At 33.9% G+C, this 24,790-nt stretch overlaps 1 protein-coding gene across 5 annotated transcripts in view; it reads right to left on the reverse strand.

Moving 5' to 3' along the window:
• Positions 1–24,790, reverse strand: part of RAP1GDS1 (Rap1 GTPase-GDP dissociation stimulator 1) — a 167,683-nt gene that overhangs the window by 26,259 nt on the left and 116,634 nt on the right. For all 5 annotated transcript variants that reach the window (XM_042935849.1, XM_042935848.1, XM_042935847.1 and 2 more), the window contains 2 exons: positions 19,788–19,916; positions 7,474–7,599 (listed from right to left, as the gene is read on the reverse strand). In XM_042935849.1, coding sequence (XP_042791783.1) covers positions 7,474–7,599; positions 19,788–19,916 — 255 coding nt within the window. The remainder of the gene's footprint in view (positions 1–7,473; positions 7,600–19,787; positions 19,917–24,790) is intronic.

Here is a 24,790-nt window from a genome sequence, read left to right on the forward strand (position 1 = left end):
TACTTGTATAGATGTTATTTTTCTAATTTTTAAAATGTTTATTTATTTATTTTTTTTGAGAGAGACAGAGTGTGAGTGGGGGAGGGGAAGAGAGAGAGGGAGACATAGAACCTGAAGCAGGCTCCAGGCTCTGAGCTGTCAGCACAGAGCCCTACATGGAGCTCAAACCCACGAACCATGAGATCATGACCTGAGCTGAAGTCGGACGCTCTACAGACTGAGACACCTAGGTGCCCCTAGATGTTACTTTTCTAAGGCAGTTAATAAATCTGTAACTTTCTGAACTTTAAAAGCCATGTTTTGAAAAAGGACTTCAGGTTTTCATTAATTTCAAGTTTGCTTGGGTGATGGATCTTTGGTGGTTCATTAGACTATATTCTCACTACATCTGAATAGGTTTTAAAATTTCCATAATAAAAGTTGAAAGAAAAAAATAACTTTTGAGCTTTCTGATAACCAACAGTGTGAAGGTATTTTAACAGAAAAATTTACATCCCAATTATATTGTTAACAATTCTCTTCATAGTAAGTTCTACTCTTATCAAATTGTTTGCACCCCTAATAACTTTTTTTTATTATAGAACTTACTTAATTGCAGGTTTTATATTCATATCCATATCTGTCTCCCTCATTAGAGTAGACATACCTCTTTCATCTTTGTATTTTGACCTAAACTGGTCTACCTACATGCTCTGGGTATATTTATACAGCTTACAATAAATGTAGATGAACTGACCTTAGAAACTTGCTACATAGAAATTTTTAAACTTAAATTTTATTTTTTAGTTGGATTTTATTTTAGCCATTGGTTTCCCTAAGCTGTATATGTGCACATATACAGCAATGGCAGCTTCAGGTTATTATTATTTGAGAGAAACAAAGACCTTTTTTATACTTGACATTTTCTTTTGGGCAATTTTAAGATATAAAATTTAGGTTTCATTTCCCCCTAACACCAGGATCACTGATAATCTTTAGAATATTATCTCCAGAATACACAGAATATTCAAACTGGAATATTTTTCTAAAAGGTACACTTGTACTGTGCTATGCTGAAAGTAGGGCGTTTCCTTGGTTACAGAATGCTAGGGCTAGAAATGTGTGGTGACTAGAATCAAAGCCATGTTAAAAAAAAAAAAAAACCTTAAAATTCCTAAAAACCTTGAATTATACAAATCCCAATTTAAATGTCTCCTTTGCACATAAGGAAAACCAAGGGTGATATACTAACGATAGTCCAGAAACAAGTTTTCAAAGGTATCATTCAATTTGCTGCACGATTATAAGATAGAAGTGAAGATAGTAAAGGAGAAAACATATAAGAAAAACTGTTATTTTGACATATTACAAGAAAGGTTACAGGTAATTCTATGGCATAAAATTGACTGAAGGTCACCATAAAAATTTCATTTGGCCAAACCACCAAATGAGATGAAAAACAACTTTCTGCCTAAAGAATAAGATCTAAGGCATTTAGAAAATTTTAAATCTGTCAAGATTAAAATTTATAGATCTCTCCTCTCACAGTTTGACTTTAATCATATACATATATATGTGGGAGGCTTCAATAGCCTTATTAAGGAAGATCAGCAAGGCAGTCTGCCAAAGCAGACAGCCCAGCACCATTTATTAACACCATTCTGCCTAAGGACCATCTATCTTTATAACTACTATTTGCATATGTATGTATGTATATAATATGTATCTGTGTGTGTGTGTGTATATATATATATATAAATCTTTTCTAAATGGTGAAAAAAGCCACAAATGCAGAAAAGTGCATAATATACATATTAGCTTAATTATTATTAAGCAAATTACCATGCAGCTACTACCTAGATCAAGAAATTCATTGCCAACATCCCAGGAAGCCCCTCTGTGCATTCCCTTTTCCTATCACATATTCTTCCCTCCAGCCCTCTAAATACTTGATTTTTATGGTAATCATAGTCATACTTTTCCTTATTTTTTATCAAATGGGCATTCCTAAAAACCAGTTTAATTTTACATTTTTTTGAACTTTATATAAGTGGAATCTTACAATACATATTTTTCAGTGTTGGCTTTTCCCTTTCAATGTTTATAAGATTCATCTATACTACTGGTTATAGTTGTCTTCATTCCTTTTTGTAAGTATATATTTTTCCATTATATGAATATACCATTATTTATTCTACTGTTAATGGATAGGAGTTGTTTCTAATTTTTCATTATTATAAATAGTGCTAAGAACATTCCTGTAATGGCTTCTGGTGCACATGTGCATGTTTCTGGGTACACTTTAAGAGCAAAATTGTTGGATCACACAGAATACAATCTCCATCTCAACAGATATGGTTTTCCAAATTGTACCAATGTACACACTCACCAGCACGTAATGAGTTTCCACTACTCCACAACCGCATCAACATTTGATATTATTATACTTTCCAGTAGATACATGGTAGTATTTTATTGTGATTTTATTTTGTATCTCAGTTATTAATGAGTTAAGCATATTTTCATGTTTATTAGCCATTTGGATTGTATCTTTTGTCTAGTGCCTATTTAAATTTTTTATGCATTTTCCCACTGGAATTTCTACATTTTTCTTAATGATTTGTGGGAGTTTTTATATATTTACACACTCTTTTGATTATGTGTGTTATAAATATCTTCTCTCACACACTGTCTTGCTTTTTACTCTTAATGGTGTTTTTTTGGTGTCTTTCATTTTCATTATTAGAAAGTTTTAGCCAAATTTATCAATCTTTTCCTTTATGCTTGAGATTGTTGTGACCTAATAAAACTATACTCCAAGGCCATGATGATATTCTTCTATCTTCTATTTTTTAAGGTATGCTTTCTGGTTTTAACTTTTCCATTTCGCTTAATAATCTATCTGAATACCTTTTTTTAGTACAGTATGAAATGGGAGTTTATATACGTGTCTTCAATTGATTTTTCCCCCCATATTCCCAGCATTGTTTATTGAAAAGACTTCATTCCACACTGTTTTGCAGTGACAACTTTTCTTCCTCCTAATAAAATAAGCACCTATTAATGCATCCATTTGTTTCTGGGGTATCCTGTTCTACTGGTCTTCTCATTCAGCCTAGCACCAATACCACACTGCCTTTTAATTATTATAGTTTTATCAGAATAAAGTTTTATTATTGTTATGCAGTAAAACCAGTTTTGCTACTTTGTTCTCTTTCAGTGTCTTGGCTATACCTGGTCTTCTGAGATTTGGTTAGAATTCCACTGAGTCTACAGATCAATATGGGGAGATATAATACTTTTACAACATATCATCTCTTGATGTTTTTCTACAGTTTTCTACAAGAGACCCTGCACATCTTTTATTAGTCCATTCTTAAAGTATTTTGTTTTTTATGCTTTATAAATAATATATTTCTTAAAAATGCATTTTGTAACTATTTTTTGGCTGATTTATAGGAATAAAATGTTTTTGAGTTTTTGTTTGCTTATGTTTTGCTTTGGCTAGCAACATAACTCATTCTAAATTTTTTTTTTAATGTTTGTTTATTTTTGACAGAGAGAGCATGAGTTGGGGAGGGGCAGAGAGAGAGGGAGACACAGAATCTGAAGCAGGCTCCAGGCTCTGAACTGTCAGCACAGAGCCCCATCCAGGGCTCGAACTCATGGACCACGAGATCATGACCTGAGCCGAAGTTGGCCGCTCAACCAACTTAGCCACCCAGGCACCCCAACATAACTCATTCTAATTAAAAAACTCTTCTTTTAATTCAAAATATTCTTTTGAATTTTTGACATATATAACCATATCATCTATGAATAAGGAGGTATATGTTATTTATTTGTTTGATGTCTTTCCTGTATCTTTTCTCTACTGCACTGGTTAGTTCCCATAAGACAATAATAAACAGAAGCAGGAATGATTTTTCTTATTCATGAACTCAAGGGAAATACTTTTTGTTTCACCATTGAGTATGATACTTTCTGTAGGCTTCTGATATATATCCTTCTCACTCTCTTTTAGTGCTGGCTTGCAAAGAGTTTTTTAAAATCATGAATGGATAGTTAATCTTACCAGATGCTTTCTTTTCTGAAGATCATTTGATTTCTCTTTTAACAAGTTTTAATACAAATTATATTCATTGCATTTTGAATATTAAACTGCTTTGTATTTTCAGAATAAATCCATTTTGCTATAATGATTAATTTTGAATATATTATTAGATTTGGCTTGCTAAAATTTGAAGGGGAATTTTAGATCTATGTTCTTGGTGAGACTGGCCTTTATTCTTATAAATGGTGTCTGTTGGTATTTGATATAAGATCTGTATAGTGAGATCTCCTTTTTCATTCTTGATTTTGGTTATCTATGCCTTTTCTTGCTCTCTCTCCTTTTTCTTTTTTTTTTCCTTGATTAATCCTAGCAGGGATTTACCAGTTTTATTTAGTCTTTCAGACTGAATTTTAGTGATTATACACCGATATCGCATTATGAATTTTCTATTTTATTAATTTCAGCTCTTCAGATTTCTTTCCAAGTATGACTTTACCTACATAAGATTTAAAATATAGCATTGCTTTCATTATTAGAAAATTTTCTAATTTCCAACATGATTCTTCTTTGACCTCTGAGGTATTCGAAGTATATTGTTAAATATGTAAGTATAAATGGATTTCCTAGTTATCTTTTTATTATTAGACAATTCACTTAAGTCAGAGAATATACTCCATAAGGTTGCAATCCTTTGAAATTTGTTAAAACTTTTTCATAACTATGCATGTTTTATATATCTCATGTGTATTTGAAAAGAAAGGGCCCTGCAGCTGGGTGCAGTACTCTAAAATACATCCATTAAATCAATTTTCTTAATCATGTTGTTCACATTTTCTATATCCTTGTTGTTTTTCTTAATCTGCTTGTAGTATAAATTACTCAGAGGCATTAAAAGCTCCCATGATATTTATGAATTTTTCTATTTCTCTTCATAGTTCTGAGTATTTTGCCTTCATATGTTTTGGGGTAATGTATATTTATTATAGCTCACAGTTGAATTAAACTTTCATCACCATAAGTCACCTTATTTCTACTGAGTCTTTTAATCTTAAATTCTATTTAATATTAAATATTACTATCTCAGCCTTCTTTAAGTTTGAATGATTTTTTAAATCCTTTTATTCTAAATTTTTTAAATCTCCTTATATTTAACAAATGGGTTGTTTGTTTTAAAAAGTATAGTTAATTTTTAAAAAAAAATTTTTTAATTAAAAAAAAGTTTTATTTATTTATTTGAGAGAGAGAAAGAGCAAGTAGGGGAGAGGCAGAGAGAGAAGGAAATAAAGAGAATCCCAAACAGGCTCCATGCTGCCAGCGCAGAACCCGACACAAGCTCGAACCCGCAAACCGTTAGATCATAACTTGAGCTGAAATCAAGAGTTGGATGCTCCACCGACTGAACCACCAAGGCATCCCAAAAGTATAGTTGATTGTTAAAATTCAGCTGACAACTGGTCTTTTAATTAAAGCATTTAGGTCAAGTACATTTAATGTAATTACTGTAATACTGTGTCTTAAATCTAATACATTTTTTATGCTGTATTTGTAACCCCTGTTCTATGTTCCTTTTTCTCTCCTCTTTTCTGTTATTGAAGGTGTATTGATTGAAGGTGTATTTAAAGAAACAATCTTTCCAGGGCGCCTGGGTGATTCAGTCAATTACACATCTGGCTTTGGCTCAAGTCATGATCTCACAGCTCCTGAGTTCAAGCCCCCAGTCAGGCTCTGTGCTGACAGCTCAGAGCATTGAGCCTGCTTCAGGTACTGTGTCTCCCTCTTTCTCTGTCCTTCCCCCACTCGTGCTCTGTCTCTCTCTCAAAAATACATAAACATAGGGGCGCCTGGGTGGCTTAGTGGTTAGGCGTCTGACTTCGGCTCAGGTCATGATCTCACGGTTCGGGAGTTCAAGCCCCGCGTAGGGCTCTGTGCTGACAGCTCAGAGCCTGGAGCCTGCTTCAGATTCTGTGTCTCCCTCCCCTCAGCTCCTCCCCTGCTCACACTGTCTCTCTCTCAAAAAATAAATAAAGATTAAAAAAAAAATTTTTTTAATAAAGATAAAAAAAATCTTCCCATAAATCCTTCCATTAGTTTGGCAGTTACATGTTGTTTTTAAAAATTATTTTAGTAATCACCTTAAAAGTCAGTGGTGAACTTTCTCAGTTTTTACTCTGAAAATATCTTTATTTTGTCTTTAGTTTTGAAGGATGCTTTCATTGGGTTTAGAATTCTAGGTTGGCATTTATTTATTTATTTTTTCATCACATAGAAGATGTTTCATTGTCATCTGACTTTCATTGTTGTGCTGGAAGATTAACAATCAGTCAAACTATCACCTCTTTTAGGATAATCTATTATTTTCCTGGCTACTTTTAAGATTTTTGTCATTAGTTTCCTGTAGTTTCAGTATAAAAAAAAATGTAGATTTCTTTTTATCAGGTTTTAGATTCATTTGAGTTTTTGAATCTTTGTTATCTTTCACAATTTCTGGTAAATTCTATGCCAAAATTAAAAAAAAAAAAATATTGCCTCTGCTTCCCCCCCTGCACTTTCTGGAACTCCAAACAATGTATATGAGACCTTCTCACTGTATCCTCTGTACTTCTTATTCTCTTTTTTATGTATGCTGATTATTTTCTCTTTATACTTCATTGTGGATTTCCTTCCAGTCTATCTTCCAGTTCACTGGTTCTCTAAAACAACTATATTTAATCTGCTGTTAAATGCATCCATTAGGTTCTTATTTGGGGCTCTATTGTTCCAATTCAGGAATTTCTAATTGTTTCTTTTTCAAGTCTGCTATGTTACCTTTTATAGTTTTTAGTTTCCTTCTAAATGTTTCAAGCTTGCCTTTAACTCTCTGAACATAATAAGCATACCTGTGAATCACTGTCTAATAATTTCAATATCTGGAGATTTGCTGTGGTTGCCTGTTCTTTGTGCTGGTTCTTGCTTACAATATCTTGTCTCCTCATGTATCTGGTCTTCTCTGATTATGCTAGACATTGTATCTGAAAAATTATATGGGATGTTTTGTTTACTCTGGTTCACTCTTATTCCAATGGTGTATCCCTTAAGATTTTTTAATGCAAAGATGGGAATAGTTTACCAGTGTCTACACTGTCCCTTTGCCCTGCAAGGTTACATAAGTGGAGTTCAGCCTCTCTGGTGCCTTTTCCAGATGGGCACAAAAATGTGTAAGCTACAGAACGATGTTTGGCAAGACTCTAAAATCAAAGAAACTTGGTAAGTAGCTTTGGCCAATGTAGATATAGTAATCGAGTAGATAATGTAGCTAAAGTTATGGACACCCAAAATAAAACTTAACACATCATTAATAAAGCAAAGAAGGGCTTTGAGTTAAATATCTGGCAATTCAATAATATCAGGAAGAATGGAAAGCATACATGATAAATAATCAAGAGGTGCATTTAATTTCTCACCATTTTCTGCCAATGGAGCAAGGACTTCAAAAATCATTTCCCTTTTATCATGTTCTATTTGTTTCTTGAAGAGTTTTACCAGTTCTTCAGCAATGTTTGTACTGGCAAACTGTTCTTTACTTGACTCTGCAAAAAAGGAGAGGGACATATAGAGTAAGCAAATAAAATTTAAACACAGTAACTGTATTCCATTACTTTCAATACATGCTCATTTTGTACCATTACTGATAAATGCAAATACTTTTCAAATACAGGAACTATCAGATACAGTTTAAATGCTCTTGAAAAGGAAAAATGGCATTAAAGAAAACGTTCTAACCCAGTTTTATTCAAGGCTGTAAAAAAATGTTCACCAGCATAACATATAGGTGTAACCATAGCAACAATTAAATTACTAAGTTATAAATTCATAGTTTCAAGGCTTTTAGCCAAAGAAGAAAAATTACTCTTATTAGGCTGCATTTTTACATGGCTGAAGTAAAGGTGACTTATTATTACCCTCAGATCATTAAAGTGGTATGCTCTTGCACTGGCATGATATGCCTACTATTAAAGGTGAATGCTTCACATGTGCTTGGGGTCTCAGTCCCGCTTGCCTCTTTAGCATCTTCAATCTCTCTTCGCTCTATAGCCTCATCATCTGCAATTAAATATGCTCTAATATTTCTTATACAAAAAAAGCAGTATTAAAAACAACTTTCTTCTACTTCACTGTTCTTCAACTACCATCCAATCTCTGTTCACTTTCACAAACAAGTTCCTTGATAGCACTGTCTACATACACTGTCTCTACTTTCTCAACTCACATGCATTCTTAAACCCACTTCAAACTAGCTTTGGCCTACATCCACCCTCTGTAGTTTCAAACTTGCTCCTCCTTTTCCACCAGACTCTATAAATTCCATTTCCTTGGGACTTGATCCTTTTCTTTCTTACCTTATTTTGGTTGTTACTCTCATCTCAGAAAATCTAATTCCCTTTCATAGCATCAAAACTGCTCCTCTATGTTGATAGTTATACAGTCACATCTCTAGCCCTCTTCTGTGCCTCAAGCTATTTATTTAACTGGTCACTTGACATCTCCATTTGAATACTCCCCCCTGTAGCATCCAAACTCCATGTCTAAAAAGGACTTCTGGTATTACCTGAAATCTGTCTTCTTCTAGACTTCCTTTACTTGGTAAATGAACAGTTTATCTATCCATCTATGCAGGCAGAAATCTAGGAGTCATTGCTCACTTGTTCTCATTTAATTCTACATCCAATGAATTACCAAAGTCTACCAATCTACCCCCAAAATACAACAGTAATCCATTCCATTTCTTTCCAATTATCTTCTTAATTTGCTTTGCTGCTTCAGAGTTCCCAATAATTTATCCAGAATTTTCAGAGAATTCTGACCAAATCCAATATAGATTTGCTTCTGTTTTGGGGGCACAGCTGATATCCTAGAATTTATTTTTTATCATTATCTTGATACTTTCTTCTCCTCTGTTACCTACATCCTTTTGCTTTCACTTGTTTTGATTTGATAGAAGCATCCTCTAGAAGCTTCCTAAGAGAACTGTAATATATATAGGAGGTAAATATTTTGAAATCTTGACTGTCTGAAAATGCTTTATCCCACCCAGAGTTTATGCCTCTAATTTAAATTAGTCCCTCACCTTATTCCATTACTTTCTGATACAAGAAATTATGACAATTTATAATTATATGCTTGTTTGTAAATTTGTTTAAAAAACAAATTTCCATGGCTCCTGGGTGACTCAGTTGGTTAAACTTCCGCCTTGATTTTGGCTGTCATGATCTCATGGTTCATGACATGCTAATAGCATGGAGTCTGCTTGGAATTTTCTCTCTCCCCCTCTCTCTTTGCCACCCCCCGCCAAATAAATAGACTTTAAAAAATAAAAATAAATAAAAAATAAATTTCCATCTCACCCTTGAGTATAAGCTAAAGTATAATAATAAGCTCCTTGAGGGCAGGGACAGTGCAGATTAACAACCACAAACACCGTATACAGTATAATGCCCAGTACCTAAGAACACTTGATTGAATGAATGTGTGACTGAATGAACAGTTAAATAAATACAGGAGTGAGGTTCTACTCTCTAGTTTCAGGTAAATATCCATTGATACCAAATAAAAAAGTTTGCAAATTCAAACTTTAAAAGAAAGGAGAAAAACAAATCTTAATATGGCTTAACAGTTTTGATTTGTTCTCTTGTTACACTGCTTTTAACACCAGATCGATGCCAAAATGATGAAAATCCACTCCAAAACTTGAAAGATTCCTTAATGCCATAAAAAAGAAGTAGGAGTGGAGTATGGATTGTCTTTTCCAATAAGCTACCTAAGCCCTCAGAGATCATATTCTATAAATGTGAGCAGCCTTAGTCTAAAAAGTTACTTTGATATAAGTAGGGATGACTTAAGTCCTGAACACTGTTGGTTGCTCCTTTGCTTCAGACAATACTTCAAAGGAGAAGAATTACAGAAACATAAAATCAGGGGTGAATCAGAAAGACATTAATATTTATCTGGTTATGTGCTCTCACTCTTTTAAAAATGATAGTGTTAGTGTTCTTTTTTGCTATCCATATTCTATTCCTCCAAGTATTTCTCATAGTATTTTATTTTCCCTAGAATTACTTTTACTTCCCCTGGGATTATTTTTTTCATTTGCTTAGTTTTCTAAGTAGTTATCATTAATTCAACTCCAAACTTTCCATCAGTTGTCTAGTACTTATCATTAATTAAACTCCAAATTCCCCATCAATTATCTGATCTTCTCTTACTAAGCTTATTTAAGTATTTAATCAATTTCATCTCCTCCAAGAATTACCCCAATCTTGAGTCTAGCCTTTTGACTTGTTCCAATCTGGACTGGTTGCTCTTTGAAAACAGGCCATTTAGGGCTCTCGTGTCACCACACTACTAGGAATTTTTGTTTTCTTGTTGGATCCCTTGTTTTCTGATTCCTATGTAGTCTTCTTTGTTAATTTAAATCCCTTCTTTTGGTGGAACACATTTTCAGTGGCTTCCAGAGGAAAAGTATGTAGGATACTGATTTTCTGAGATGTTCATGTTTGATAATGTCTTTATTATAACTTCACACTTGATTGACAGTTTGATTGGGTATAGAATTCTATATTGGAACTAATTTCCCCTCAAAATTTGAAGGCAGTACTCTATTTTCTTCTGACGGCCAGTGTTTTGAGATATCTGATGTCAACTGATTTACAGTCTTTTGTATGTAACTTTTTTCTAAGTTTGTAAGATATTCTTTGTCCCATTTTAAAGTTTATCTTTGAGAGAAAGAGAGGGAGAGAGAGAGAGAGAGAATGAGAATCAATAGGGGAGAGGCAGAGAGGGATAGGATCCTAAGCGCGCTCTGTGTTGTCAGCATGAAGCCCAGCGTGAAGCTTGATCACGAATTGTGAAATCATGACCTGAATCGAAATCAAGAGTTGGCTGCTTAACCGACTGAGTCACCCAGGTGCCCCTGTCCCATTTTAAAATTTCACATTGATGGGCCATGATATGGGTCTATTTTTATCCATTAGGCTAGGCATTTGACAGACCCTTCTAATCATAGAAAATTATGTACATTAGTTCTGTGATATGTGAGTTATTTGGCGATTTCCTCCTGTTTATCTCTTTCTAAAACTCTTGGCCCAATTCTCTCTATATTTTTTTGTATTTCCCATCTTCTTGTTTTTTGCTTTACTTCTGCAACTATTTCTCCAAACATCTGTCTTTCATTTTAGCTATTGTGCTTTTAACATTCAGCCTTTTTCATTCTGTTCCTCTTTCTTAAAAATAGCATCCCATTATAGTTTCATGCTCACAGTATGTTTTTCTAACTTATCTGAAGATACTGGTTTTTTCCTTACCCTGTACAGTTTCTATTTTCTCTACAATGCTTTTTTTCTATTTATTTCATTATCTTTCATGTTAGAAGCTATCCTCACCTGTCTCATTGTCTGCATATTCATTAAAGATTAGGATTTAAGTTGGCTGGGAAGATGGTAGAATAGCAGGGCTCTAAGTTTGCCTTGTCCCATGGATACAACTAGATAACACCCATATCAGCATAAATAACCCAGGAAAATGACCTGAAGACTGGGAGAACAAACTCTACAACTAAAGACAGGGAAGAGGCCACATCAAAGAAGGTAGGAAGGGTGAAGATGCGAAGATGTGGTCTTGGAGGGAAACAAACCTGGGAGGGAAATAAATTGTGGCCATATATGGTGGGGAGGAAGCTGGTAGTACAGAGAAGGGCAGAAAACAAATCTTCCACAACAAACAGGGAGGATGGGTCTCTAATATTTACCTTTGAAAGTGAAAGCGGCCAAATTTCATGAGTTCTTGAAACCAGCATGACTTAAAGACTAGAACTTTAAAAATAAGGAGGCTCCACTCTGGGAGAACCCAGAAGGTATCAGGAAGCAGAGTTCCTGCCCTTAAAGAGATAGCATGACAGCTTGTGCAGATACAGTGTAGAACGAGCAGTTTGGAAAACCCCGGGGGCAAATAGGGGGTGGGAGGATGGGGGCAGGTGAGGAGAGAGTAATTTGCTCATCTCAGAGCACAGCTAGGAGAGACAAGGATTATGGAGAGACCCCTTTCAGGAATAAAGAAGCTGGCAGGTACCATTTCCTCTACAGCAAAAACAATAGCCACCTGTGGGAACCAGTGAGGCTTCCACACTCCTTACCTTACTTGCTTGCATCAAATCTCCCTCCCCAACACGTTGGTCAAGATCCACCTTTCCCAGTCATGCTCACCTCAGTCCCAGCGTTATCCACTCCCTACCCAGAAAACCAGTACAAACCCTCGCAATAACATATCTCCTGACCTGCTCATTTTGCAGGACCTCAGTCCCAGCAGGGGCAGGTGTTTCGTAAGCTGACCACCACACACCTTACTGCATACAATAGAGAGACTCTGTAGATAATTAGAATGAAGGAAAAAGAGGCCAAGACTCAACAGCAGAGCACATGCAACACACATAAGAGATTGTCCTTGAAGTGCAGGCCCTGGGGAACAGGGGACACTGAACTGCAGGGCACTACAGGACCACTTCTTCATAAGACTAATATCATTAAGAGAAAGAGAAGTAGCCGACTTTCCTAACACACAGAAACAGACACACAAAGTCAGACAAAATGAGGAGACAGAGAAACATCTCCCAAATGAAAGAACAGGATCAAGCCACAGCAAGAGACCAAAATGAAACAGATATCAAGTAATATGCCTGATAGAGAATTTAATGATCATAAAGATACTCACTGGACTGGAGAAAAGAGTGGAGAACATCAGTAAGACCATTAACACAGAGATTAAAAAGAACCAATCAGAGATCAAGAACACAGTAAATGAAATAAAAATAGACTTGATGGAATAAATACCAGGTTAGATGAAGCAGAGAAATGAATTAACGACCCAGAAGACAGTAATGGAAAGTAACCAAGCTGAGCAAAGGAAAGGAAATTCTACAAATTGAGAAGAGTCTTAGGGAACTCTGACTACATCAAGTGTGATAACAACCACATTATAGGGATCTCAAAAGAAAAAGAGAGAGATAAGGTGGCAGAAAATTTATCTGAAGAAATAATAGCTGTAAAATTCCCTAATCTGAGGAAGGAAACAGGTATCAGATTAAGAAGGCACAGGGATTCCCTCGAAAAATTCAACCTGAGGAGGTCCATACAAAGACACACAGTAATTAAATGCCAAAAAGTAGTGATCAATAGAAAAAATTTTTAAACAGCAAGAGAAAAGACAGTTACATGCAAGGAAAACCCCACAGAGCCATCGGTGGGTTTTTCAGCAGAAAATTTGCAGGCCAGAAGGGAGTGGCATGATACATTCAAAGTACTGAAAGGGAAAAATCTGCAGCCAAGAATACTCTATTCAGCAAGGGTATAATTCAGAATAAAATGAGATGAAAAGTTTCTCAAGGAGTTCATGAACACTAAACCAGCTCTACAAGAACTATTAAATGAGACTCTTCAAGTGAAAAAGGAAAAACTGTAAATTAGAGTATGATAAATAAAAAAACGCAAAAACAGTAGAAATAAATATTTCTGTAAAAAACAGTCAAGGGCCTCACAAAATAAAAGGATGTAAAGTATGACACCATACATTAAAATTGTGGTGGGGAGAGAAGTGACGACTCAAATGTAAGTAACCACCAACATAATATAGACTGCTATACACAGAAGAGATTATATACAAACCTAATGGCAATCTCAAATCAAAGAGCAGTTAATAGATATGCAAAAAATAAAGACAAAGAAATCCAAGTATATCACTAAAGAAGGATAACAATGAAAGAGAGCACAAGACGAAAGGATAAGAGGGAATCTACAGAAACCACAAAACAAGTAACAAAATAGCAATAATCAATAATTACTTAGAATGTAAATGCACTAAGAGCTCCAATCAAAAGACACAGGGTGACAGAGTGAATTAAAAAACAAGACCCAACTACATGCTGCTTATCATTTCAGACCAAAACACACCTGCAGATTGAAAGTGAGGGGATAGAGAAACATTTATCATACAAATGGCTGTCAAAAGAAAGCCGGCAAAGCAATACTTATATTGGACAAAATAGATTTTAAAACAAAGACTGTAACAAGAGACAAAGAATGACACTATATAATAGTAAAGGGGACAATCAAACAAGAGGATATAACAATTGTAAATATTTATGCACCCAACGTGGAAACACCCAAATATATAAAACAGTTAATAACAAACTTAAAAGAACTAACTGATAGTAATACAGTAATAGTAGAGGACTTTAACACCCCACTTAGATTGATGGACAGATCACCCACACAGAAAATCAACAAGGAAAGAGTGACTTTGAATGACACACTGGACCAGATGGATGTAAAAGACATATTTAGAACATTTCATCCTAAAACAGCAAAACATACATTCTTTTCAAGTGCATATATAACATTTTCCAGAATAGATCACATATTAGTCTACAAAATAAATCTCAACGTTTTAAAAAAAATCAAAGTCATACCATACATCTTTTCTGACCACAATGTTCTGAAATTAGAAATCAACCACAAGAAAAAATCTGGAAAGAACACAAATACATGGCAGTTAAATAACATGCTTCTAAACAATGAATGGGTCTACCAAGAAATCAAAGAAGAAATAAAAAATTACATGAAAACAAATGAAAACAAAAACACAATAGTCCCAAATCTTTGGAATACAGCAAAAGTGGCTCCAAGAGGGAGGTTTATAGCAACACAGGCCTACCTCAAGAAGAGAGAAAAATCTCAAATAAACAACCTAACCTTACACCTTAAGGATCTAGAAAAAGAACAAACAAAAGCCTAACCCAACAAAAGGAAGAAAATAATTGAGATTAGAGCAGAAATAAATGATGTAGAAACCAACTAACCAACAAAACAAACAACAACAAAAAACAATAGAACAGAACAATGAAACCAGGAGATGGTTCTTTGCAAAGATCAACAAAATTGATAAAAACCTCTAGTAAGACTGATTAAAAAAAAAAAAGAGAGAGAGAGGGGTCCAAATAAAATTACCAATGAAAGAGGGGAAACAACTACCAACACCACAGAAATACAAATAATTCTAACAGAATATTATGAAAATCTGTATTCTAACAAGTTGAAATGGATACATTCCTAGAAATATATAACCTACCAAAACTAAAGCAGGAAGAAATAGAAAATTTGAACAGACCAATTAACAGCAATGAAACTGAAGCAGTCATCAAAACACTCCAAACAAAAAAAGGTCCAGCACCAGATGGCTTTACAGGTGAACCCTACCAAACATTTAAACAAGAGTTAATACCCACTCTTCTCAAACTATTCCAAAAAACAAAAGAGGAAATAATCTTCCAAATTCATTCTAGGAGGCCTGTATCTCCTTGATACCAAAGCAAGATAAAGACACTACAACGAAAGAGAACTCTAGGTCAATATCTCTCATGAATATAGATGCAAAAATCCTCAACAATACATTAGGCAAACTGAATCCAAAAATACATTTAAAAAAATCATACGCCATGGTCAAGTGGGATTTATTCTTGGGATGCAAGCATGGTTCAATATTTGCAAAACAATCAGTATGATATGTTACATCAATAAGAGAGCAGATAAAAAAACATATGATCATTTCAATAGATGCAGAAAAAGCATTTGATAAGGTAGAAAATCCATTCATTATAAAAACCTTCCACAAAGTAAGTTTAGAGCTCAACATAATAATGGCCTTATATGAAACACCACAGTGAACATAATACTCAATGGTGAAAAATTGAGTTTTTCCCCTAAGGTCAGGAATAAGGCAAGGATTCTACTCTACCACTTTTATTCAACATAGTACTAAAGTCCTAGCCACAGCAATTAGACAACATAAAGAAATAAAAGGTATCCAAATAGGTAAGGAAGAAGTAAAACTCTCCCTATTTGTAGATGACATGATACTATATATAGAAAGCCCTAAAGACTCCACCAAAAAAACTACTAGAATTGATAAATGAATTCAGTAAAGTAGCAGGATACAAATCAGTGTACAGGAATCTGTTGCATTACTATACACTAATAGTGAAACAAGAGAAAGTGAAATTAAGAAAATAATCCATGTACATTACATTAAAAACAATGAAATATCTAGGAGAAAACTTAACCAAGAAGGTGAAAGACCTGTATTCTGAAAATTGTAAAACACTGATGAAAGATATTCAAGACCATTCAAAGAAATGGAAAGCCATTCCATGTTCATGGGTTAGAAGAACAAATATGGTTAAAATGTCTATACTACTCAAAGCAATCTATACATTTAATGCAATCCCTATCAAAATACCAATACTATTTTTCACAGAAATAGAATAAACAATCTTTAAATTTGTATGGAACCACAAAAGACCTCGAATAGCTAAAGCTTGAAAAAGAAAAACAAAACTGGAAGTATCTAAATCTCAGACTTCAAGTTATATTACAAAGTAATTACAAAATTAAAACAGTATGGTACTGGCATAAAAATAGACACATAGATCAATGGAAAAGAAGAGAAAACCCCCAAATAAACCCATGATTATATGGTCAATTAATCTTCGACAATGGAGGAAAGAATAACCAATAGGAAAAAGTCTCTTCAACAAATGATGTTGGGAAAACTGGATAACCACATGGAAAAGAGTGAAACTGGACCACTTTCTTTCCCACACACAAAAATAAACATAAAATGGATTACAGACCTAAATGTGAGACCTGAAACCATAAAAATCCTAAAAGAGAGCATGGGCAGTAATCTCTCTAATACTGACTGTAATAACATTTTTCTAGATAAAGTCTCTTGAGGCAAGGGAAATAAAAGCAAAAGTAAACTACTGGGACTATATCAAAATAAAAAGCTTCTGCACAGTGAAAGAAACAGTCAACAAAACTAAAAGGCAACCTACAGAATGGGAGAAGATATTTGCAAAGGACAAATCCATTAAAGGGTTAGTATCCAAAACATCCATGCCCAAAAGGAATTTGTTTGTGTTGGCTGCTCTACTGTCCTTTGCCAGTCTATGGGAGGAAAAGCAAGGCTTACAGAAGGGTGTTCCTTCAGATGGAAGCAGCACTAAAAGCACCCTGAATCACGATGAGTAGGAAACTATCCCCATAAACACGTTTGATTAAATGAATGAATGAATGAATGAGAAAGAGAGAAAAAAAGAAAGGAAGGAAGGAAGGAAGGAAGGAAGGAAGGAAGGAAGGAAGGGAGGAGAGACAGAAAGAAAAACAAAGAGGGAAAGAGAAAGAGAGAGAGAACAAGAAAGAGGAAAGAGAATAACATTTTCATACCACCAAATTCTGATCCTTTTGAAGATTCCAAAGAGCAAATTGGTTACTTCTTGGCTTTCCAATTCAGGATTAAGATATCAAAGTATTGCTAAAAACACAAGTTATTGCTGGTATTTCTTCCCAGGTCCTAAAATGTTTTTGTTATCCCCTCCCCTCCCTTTTTTCCCCCTTTCCTTGAAAATTTAAGCCTTTTAAAAAGTATCCCTTTGAAGTTTTAGTTTCCAGAAGGAAGTGAAATTAAACTCAAGTTTTATGCTAACATCTCTACCCTCAAAATCCTAGTATTTTAAGCAGAAAATTTTCTTTATAGAAGATTTTGGAACCAAATAAAAAGGGAAAAAATCCCATACTTAATCTATAATATTAGATAAGAATGCAAACTTTAAAACTGTATTCATGCTATAATTGTGAATATAAAAAAATTATGTGTACATAAACTAGGGTTCAACGAGAACAAAAAGGCAGAGCTGCATTTTCCTTTTTTTGTCCCCAATTCCATAATAGATTGTACTTATTGAATTATTTTATATTTTGTCTTTAAGCTATATGTTTTGTGAGCAAAAACCACAAAAATTTCTGCTGTTTAACATTTTTATTTAAAAATTTTGACAAAAAGTAACGCTAGCATATAGTGATATGCCATATTCAGAAGTCTGTAATACAAATATGATAGGAACTTGATATTTACCCTATGCTGATAAAAATAATACTATGTCGATTTTTTAACTCATGGGGAATAAAGCACACACTGAAAAGAAGAAAAGTATTCTGGGGCATAAGGTTCTACTTCAGTATTGACATATAACCTAGATAGTACATGAACATAACAGACATGATATAAACTCTAGAAGTCTTAGTATATAAAGGAATATTTCTCTTTTATCCTTTTGTTCTCCAAATGGGGTAAAGGCAGTAACAGCTGGTTATCCTTTTGTCCTCCAAATGGGGTAAAGGCAGTAACAACTGGAAATAGACTATGAAATCGGACCGAACTAATTGAGTGTATATCCATCTTTTAGTAAAGGCCAGGGAGAGGAGGCTGAATTGAGGTGGTCTATGCAATCTCCCAAATAAATCCTGATACCTTAACACAGGCAACACACATTAAATGATGTTTATGCTTCTGTTACAAAGATTATGACATTATCAGGGATTATAACATGACTTCTGTTTTATTTCTATACAGTATACCAAACACAAACTGACAACCCATTTTAATATCTTGTAAAACAATGAATAAATGTTCTTTCATTCTTGGTCTTACGTGAATGATAGAAATAATGAGACAGTATGAAAAAGAAGAAAAGCAGAAGAAAATAGAAGACAAGAACATTCATAAATACCAGGAGATGACCCACTGAATAAGAATGACTTTTAACACTGTGTGTCATCAATGCTAAAAAAAATCTAGCTGTCTCATGAAAAGAAATTAAATCTAAACATGTTGCTATTTTTAAGAAAAAAAAAAAAGACTTTTAAAATTTAGCTCTGATAAATAATCTCTGTTCCTTTCACTTGAAGTCAATGCAAAAGTAAAGTACTGAGATCAAGACTTTAATATGCAGTATGTAAGAACGTGAGCTTTCAGTTAGAAAATCCAAGGTCAGAGTCCTGGTGCTTCTGTTTATTTATGTATAAAATGGGTATGATTAATAGAATTTGCTTTAGCTGTTATATTTAGTTATGACAAAACATCATTTGGCTTCATTGTTCCCAGAATATGAAATTTATAATGAATATGGTTGTGGGGGTAGATTCAGACCAGGAATTGTAACTTTATATCAAGAATCATGGGAAGGGAGGCCAGAAAGAAGAGTATCATTAATGATACAGAGAAAAATAAAACAGAGAAAAGAGATAGGGGTGCTGGAGTCATCAGTCCCCTTCTCTGTTATGACTGGGCTGGTCTGCTTCCATCTGCCTTCTGATTTTCAAGGAGTTCTCAGAATATTTTCTAACGCTGTTATAAACATATTTTTATAAAAAAGTCCTCTCTCATTTTGATGGATTTTGTAAAAAGAGGGGGAAAGCCTTAGTCTGCTAGACTCCTTTTTACCTGATGAACAAATAGTTTATATAAAATGTAATAAATTACCGACTTTATTTTTGTCCTGGAAATACAATACTTGATTTCAAGACTGTCTCTCATATAAGAATACTAAAGTCAAGTGGAAATCATTTTAAATATTTGACTCTAATGAATAATATACAAGTGTAAATTTTAAATTTTGATAAATAAAACAATGAGGGAAGCAAAGCAGCTCCAATTACAAACAATTCAATCATAAAATATAATTGGATCTACTTTTTTAAACACTGAAGCAAGCCAAATGCTGCCAAAAAATAATACAATCTGCGTGGATCTTCGGATGTTCACATCTAAAGGAAAATTTATTGTAAGTACACTGATAAGTGAATTACATTTGTGGTTCATGGCTAGGACTTACCAAGTTCTGCTAAGTTGCCAAATGCAACAAGACACATTTCTGTAAGAGCTGCATTTTGGCAATGGATGCCCAGTAATTTCACTAAGGTAGGTATAACACCCATATTGATAAGCTGAGCTTGAAGGGAATCTGTAAGAAACAAACAAACAAACAGAAGTGTTTATGTATCAAATGGACATTAGTAAGAAGAAAACACCTTATTCTCCCTATTGCAAACTCAATACTATTTCAAGTACAGTAAAACAAGATTAAGTTCATCCATATAATTATCTGAAACATTTTAAAACATTAGTTCACAAGAGCTGAGTTTTGAATCTTTTCAATGATTAAAGGAAATTTAGAAATGAAATAAATAATGTGTCAAATCATTTTTTTAAAACAGGGTCTTATACTTTTGTAGAGCAGGCTTTAAAAGTGCATAAATAATTAAACATTACCGCTGGTTGTTAAGTGAAAATGTTAGTCAAAGTAATATTTGTATTATAGGAAATCAGACTATATGAAAAGCATAGAGAAACCAATTTAATAAAGACCAAGAGAAGACAGAATCTTAGAATCTTTTAAAAATAGTTGCTTCATAATAATGAAAAGTATATATAAGACACAAAAATTATTTTGATCATTTGCACCAGAGCGTTCTTCGATGACTGCTAGGAAGGAAAGTAGTTTTAACAAGGAAAAAATGTATTACTTAAAATATTTTTCTTTTCAACGTTTTCTTTAATAATAGTGACAAGCATCTTAGTAAAGAAAGGAAAATTTGGCTTGAGAGGTGAAGAGAATGAGATCAATAAGCTTTGTCATCATTGTTTGCCTTCATTTTCTAAGAAACTAATTGGTTTTAAAGTATTTAATATGCCTTGGATTTCCACAATGGTCTTCATGAACAATTATGATAGAATACCTGTACCAAAGCTGAAGGTAAATAAACCAAATGAAAACCAAAAGTACTGCCTCTCAGAATAAGCTAAGAAAAACATCAACACATGCTTATGCAAAACACTATTAATAACTGTTTCACCCAAAGATACAAGAATGGTTTCAAATTTTTTAAAAATTATATGCCATTTTTAAGATAATAATTTTCTCCAAATTCTTTTAAGTTCCCTATTGGGAATCTAAAGATAAAAATCCTGTTTATTACAAACACATTTTCCTTTTAGCATGCATCCCTTGACAGTTTGCCTAATAACCCTTCATCACTCTTTATAGTTCTTAACCAATAGATAAGGAGGCAGTTGGGTGATTGTCAGATAAGAACAGGAAGGCCCTTGAGCTGCCTCACGTTCCAGTTGATTGTATGCCTGGCAGTCTCGGTGGTTAATTTTTCCTATTTTCAGCGTAAAGTATGAAGAGACAGCCAACAGAGGCTTATCACCCTGAAAACTGATGAGTGTATGCATAGTATCTGGTTCAGTTGTTGGGGGCCCATCTATCTTAGAAAGGGGCCTATCACCAAAACAAGAAAACAGCCCTGAGAAAAAGGGAAGTTTACATTTAGAGTTCAAAAAATCTGAAACAATTTCAAATTTTGCAATGGAGTTATGAAATCTGTTATAAAAGGAGACAGAAATAAAAGAATATATTCAACTAAATGATGTTTTTATGCTTTTGATGCTAAATATTTTCTTCTTATACAACTCAGCAACTGATGAATGATTCACACTATTAAATTATCTTATAAGGTATAAGGTATTATTAAATTACTTATAAGGTATAGTATTAAGTGTTATACTGGCAGAAAACTTGTATTGTGGCCACAGTATTTGTAATGATCATGCACCAATAAGCCTTCCAAGTTAGAAATTATTTTGATTACTTACCAGTAAGTTCCTTATTATTGGATCACCTTTGCAGATCTTTGTTCCTTAGCAGTATGTTTAACTTTCATTTATTTATTTACTCATTTTGACTACCTCTTCAAATACTGCAGAGCTGTTGAATCATTAAATTTCAGGTATGTAAGCGTGAGCACTAGCGCATGCATTGAGTGTGAGTCAAACTCCACTGTATGTCTGCATATATGTAAGCATCACACACCCCCTCAGTACTGTTGGTACAAACTATACAAATCCAACAGTCCAGGGACATCAGAGGAATAACAAATGCTATGAAGGAGATAACTCAATAGGAGAATGCCACTTAGAAGAGGATGTTCTTCATATTCTCCTAACTTGGCATCTCTACCACTTTCTTGGACTGCTTGTAAGGTATGAATTTTGGTTCCAGGGAAATGAGGGGCAAAAAGTTAAGAAATGTTGCATAGTTTCATAAAATCTTTGGCATACAAATTGAAGCAATAATATTTGAAATTATAGTAGATCAGGAGAAAAAGTATAGCCCAATGGCATTTGATGAAAATCGCCACAAATCATGAAAATCACTTTGTTTTGGGAAAATGTGTTTCAAAGCTACCCAGGAGCCAAATTAATTGTATACTCACATACAACACACATACCACACACAAGTAAAGAGAAAAATTATATAGTCATCCAATGGACATACCCATTTTTGATCACTTGGGTGTTTTCTTTTATATCCACTTCTATGAGGCTAACTAAAACAAAAATTATACTCAAAAAATAACTCTAACGTCTGTTTATACCAACTGCAGGCAAGTCATTCTCCCTGGATAATGAAGGCCCAAATGAGGAAAAAAAAACTTTACTCAAACAGATTGATACAAATTTTCATTTCAAGATAAGCAGGCATCCTAGAACACGGTTCTCAAAATGGAGTCCCTAAAACCCTTTCAGAGGATCACAGAATCAAAACTACTTTCATAAAAATACCAAGATTTTATGTGCCTTTTTCACTGTATTGATATTTACCCAATGGTACAAAAACAATGGTGGGTAAAACCGCTGGGCTTTATTATGACCCAGTCGGTGGCACCAAATTGTGTTGGTAGTCATCATATTCTTCTGCAGCACACATTCACAGTAAAATAAATGCTATTCTTCTCAGCAATATATTTAATTTTGCATTTAATTTTTAAGTAGGCTGCATGCCCAAGGTGGGGCTTGAACTCATGACCCTCAGATCAAGAGTCATATGCTCTACTGACTGAGCCAGTCAGGTGCCCCAGCAATATTTTTAAAATTGAAGTTATTTTGCATAAAAAGATGCGGTAACATGAGCTATTATTTTAATATGCAATATTAAATAATTTTTAAAACTGTTTCCATTTTAATTTCTAATATGGTAGATATTGATAGATGTAGCTCATTTTTTTAATAGTCCATATTTATAAACAAAAGTTCTATAGGGTCTTCAGTAATTGTTAAGTGTCTAAAAGAGTTCAGAGACCAAAAGTTTAAGAACCACTGCCAAAGGATTACCTACCTTTTAGAGGAGATTGAAAATAAAACAAAACATGGAATAGAGATTCTGAAATTCAATGATGTGCTTGGCAGATGAGATAACAGGAGAAGAAATAAAAATTAAAAGCATGGTAGGAATACTAGATTTTGGTGTTCAGATATTTTAACCAAAATTACATTAAGCACCTGAACATCCTATTTTGCTTATTTGGGTAGAAATTCTACTTAAGCTTAGGGGACTATTCCATGATTGGGTCTATTTGCCTATTTCAGTTACAACTTAGTATGTTAGCTAGCAACAGTTTTTTGGAGGGTGGGGTGGGGGTTAAGTAGAATAAATTGTGTGGAATAAATTGGTATTAATTCTTATTGCTGGAAGCAAATGATGAAGTTTAATCACTTTTTCTTATTGCCCAAAGAAAGCTTATGAATGGTCTTCAAAGGATAGAAGGTGACACGCTCATGTTATTAAGAATGGTTATCAGGAGTATGACTTTTAAATCAAAGACTAACTGGAAAAAATTCTTAGAACCAGAAATGGTTCGCATTCTCTAGAATTGAAAAAGTGAAACAGTCCAAGACTGAGAAGTTTTGTATCCTTCAATGAATACCAGCAACTCCAGGGGAATGTTTATCAGAGCTCAACAAACACAATTCACAAAATGCAACCCAGGCTCGTACATAGCAAACACTTATGTGTGAAAGACAGTCTTTAGACAGCACGATGTCATAAACGTCTGAAGACTTTTAAAAACTGCTCCTGACACACATCACAGACAAATACTGACCAAAATACAGAATTACAAAATATCAAGATGACACAGGCCCTACATGATCTATGGGGAGGAAGAGGAAGAAAGGCACTGAGGGGGTGCAATACAGATGCATATACAAAGAGATATAAGGCAATCAACGCATGCGCTGGTGTGAACACTTACCTACCTACATTTGAATTTCAATGGTTCCAAGTTCTTCAGGTCACACTCATGGAAACTCCAAAGAATGGAGATCTGGAGAGAAGATCTTAAGTTGAAGAACCTTTTTCCCCCTGAGTTTTAAGTTTAATGTTTAAAACATTGGTATAGATAGATTATAGGTCCAGAAAAGAATCCCAGTAACTCAACTGAAGTTACATTGATCAATTACTATAAAGAATTAGTTTAAGAAGACTGTAACACATGTTTACCTTATTTACAAGAAAAGGCCCTTATAGACAATGTTACAAGATTAAACTTATTGGTAAACAGGATTTAATGATGAAACTGTGTCAAATAAGATATACACAACTCAAAATACGTAGTCTCTACATTAGTATGTATAAATAGTATGTATACTATTCATAGTATAAAGAGTACAATATTCCTATTTACAGGCTTGCATAAAAACCCCATCTACAATCAAGTGAATTATATACAGCTGAAACAACAAAAACAAACAAATATAAATCTTGATGAAGAGTTGTAATACAAATTGGATAAAAGCCATTTAAGAATAAAGACTGAAGAAAGTGCACCTAACTATTGGCATATATATACTTCCAAAAAAGGCTACAAAAATTAAAAATGATGTAAAACAGTGAATAGAAATGATAAGTTTAAACAAGTTGTAGTGAATATAATAGTGAAAAGGAAACTGACTTTACAGCTACCAAGAGGATGATTCATGGTTAAAAACTTTACA

The sequence above is a fragment of the Panthera leo genome, chromosome B1 (genome assembly GCF_018350215.1).
Source record: "Panthera leo isolate Ple1 chromosome B1, P.leo_Ple1_pat1.1, whole genome shotgun sequence".
In the NCBI taxonomy this organism is placed as follows: domain Eukaryota; kingdom Metazoa; phylum Chordata; class Mammalia; order Carnivora; family Felidae; genus Panthera; species Panthera leo.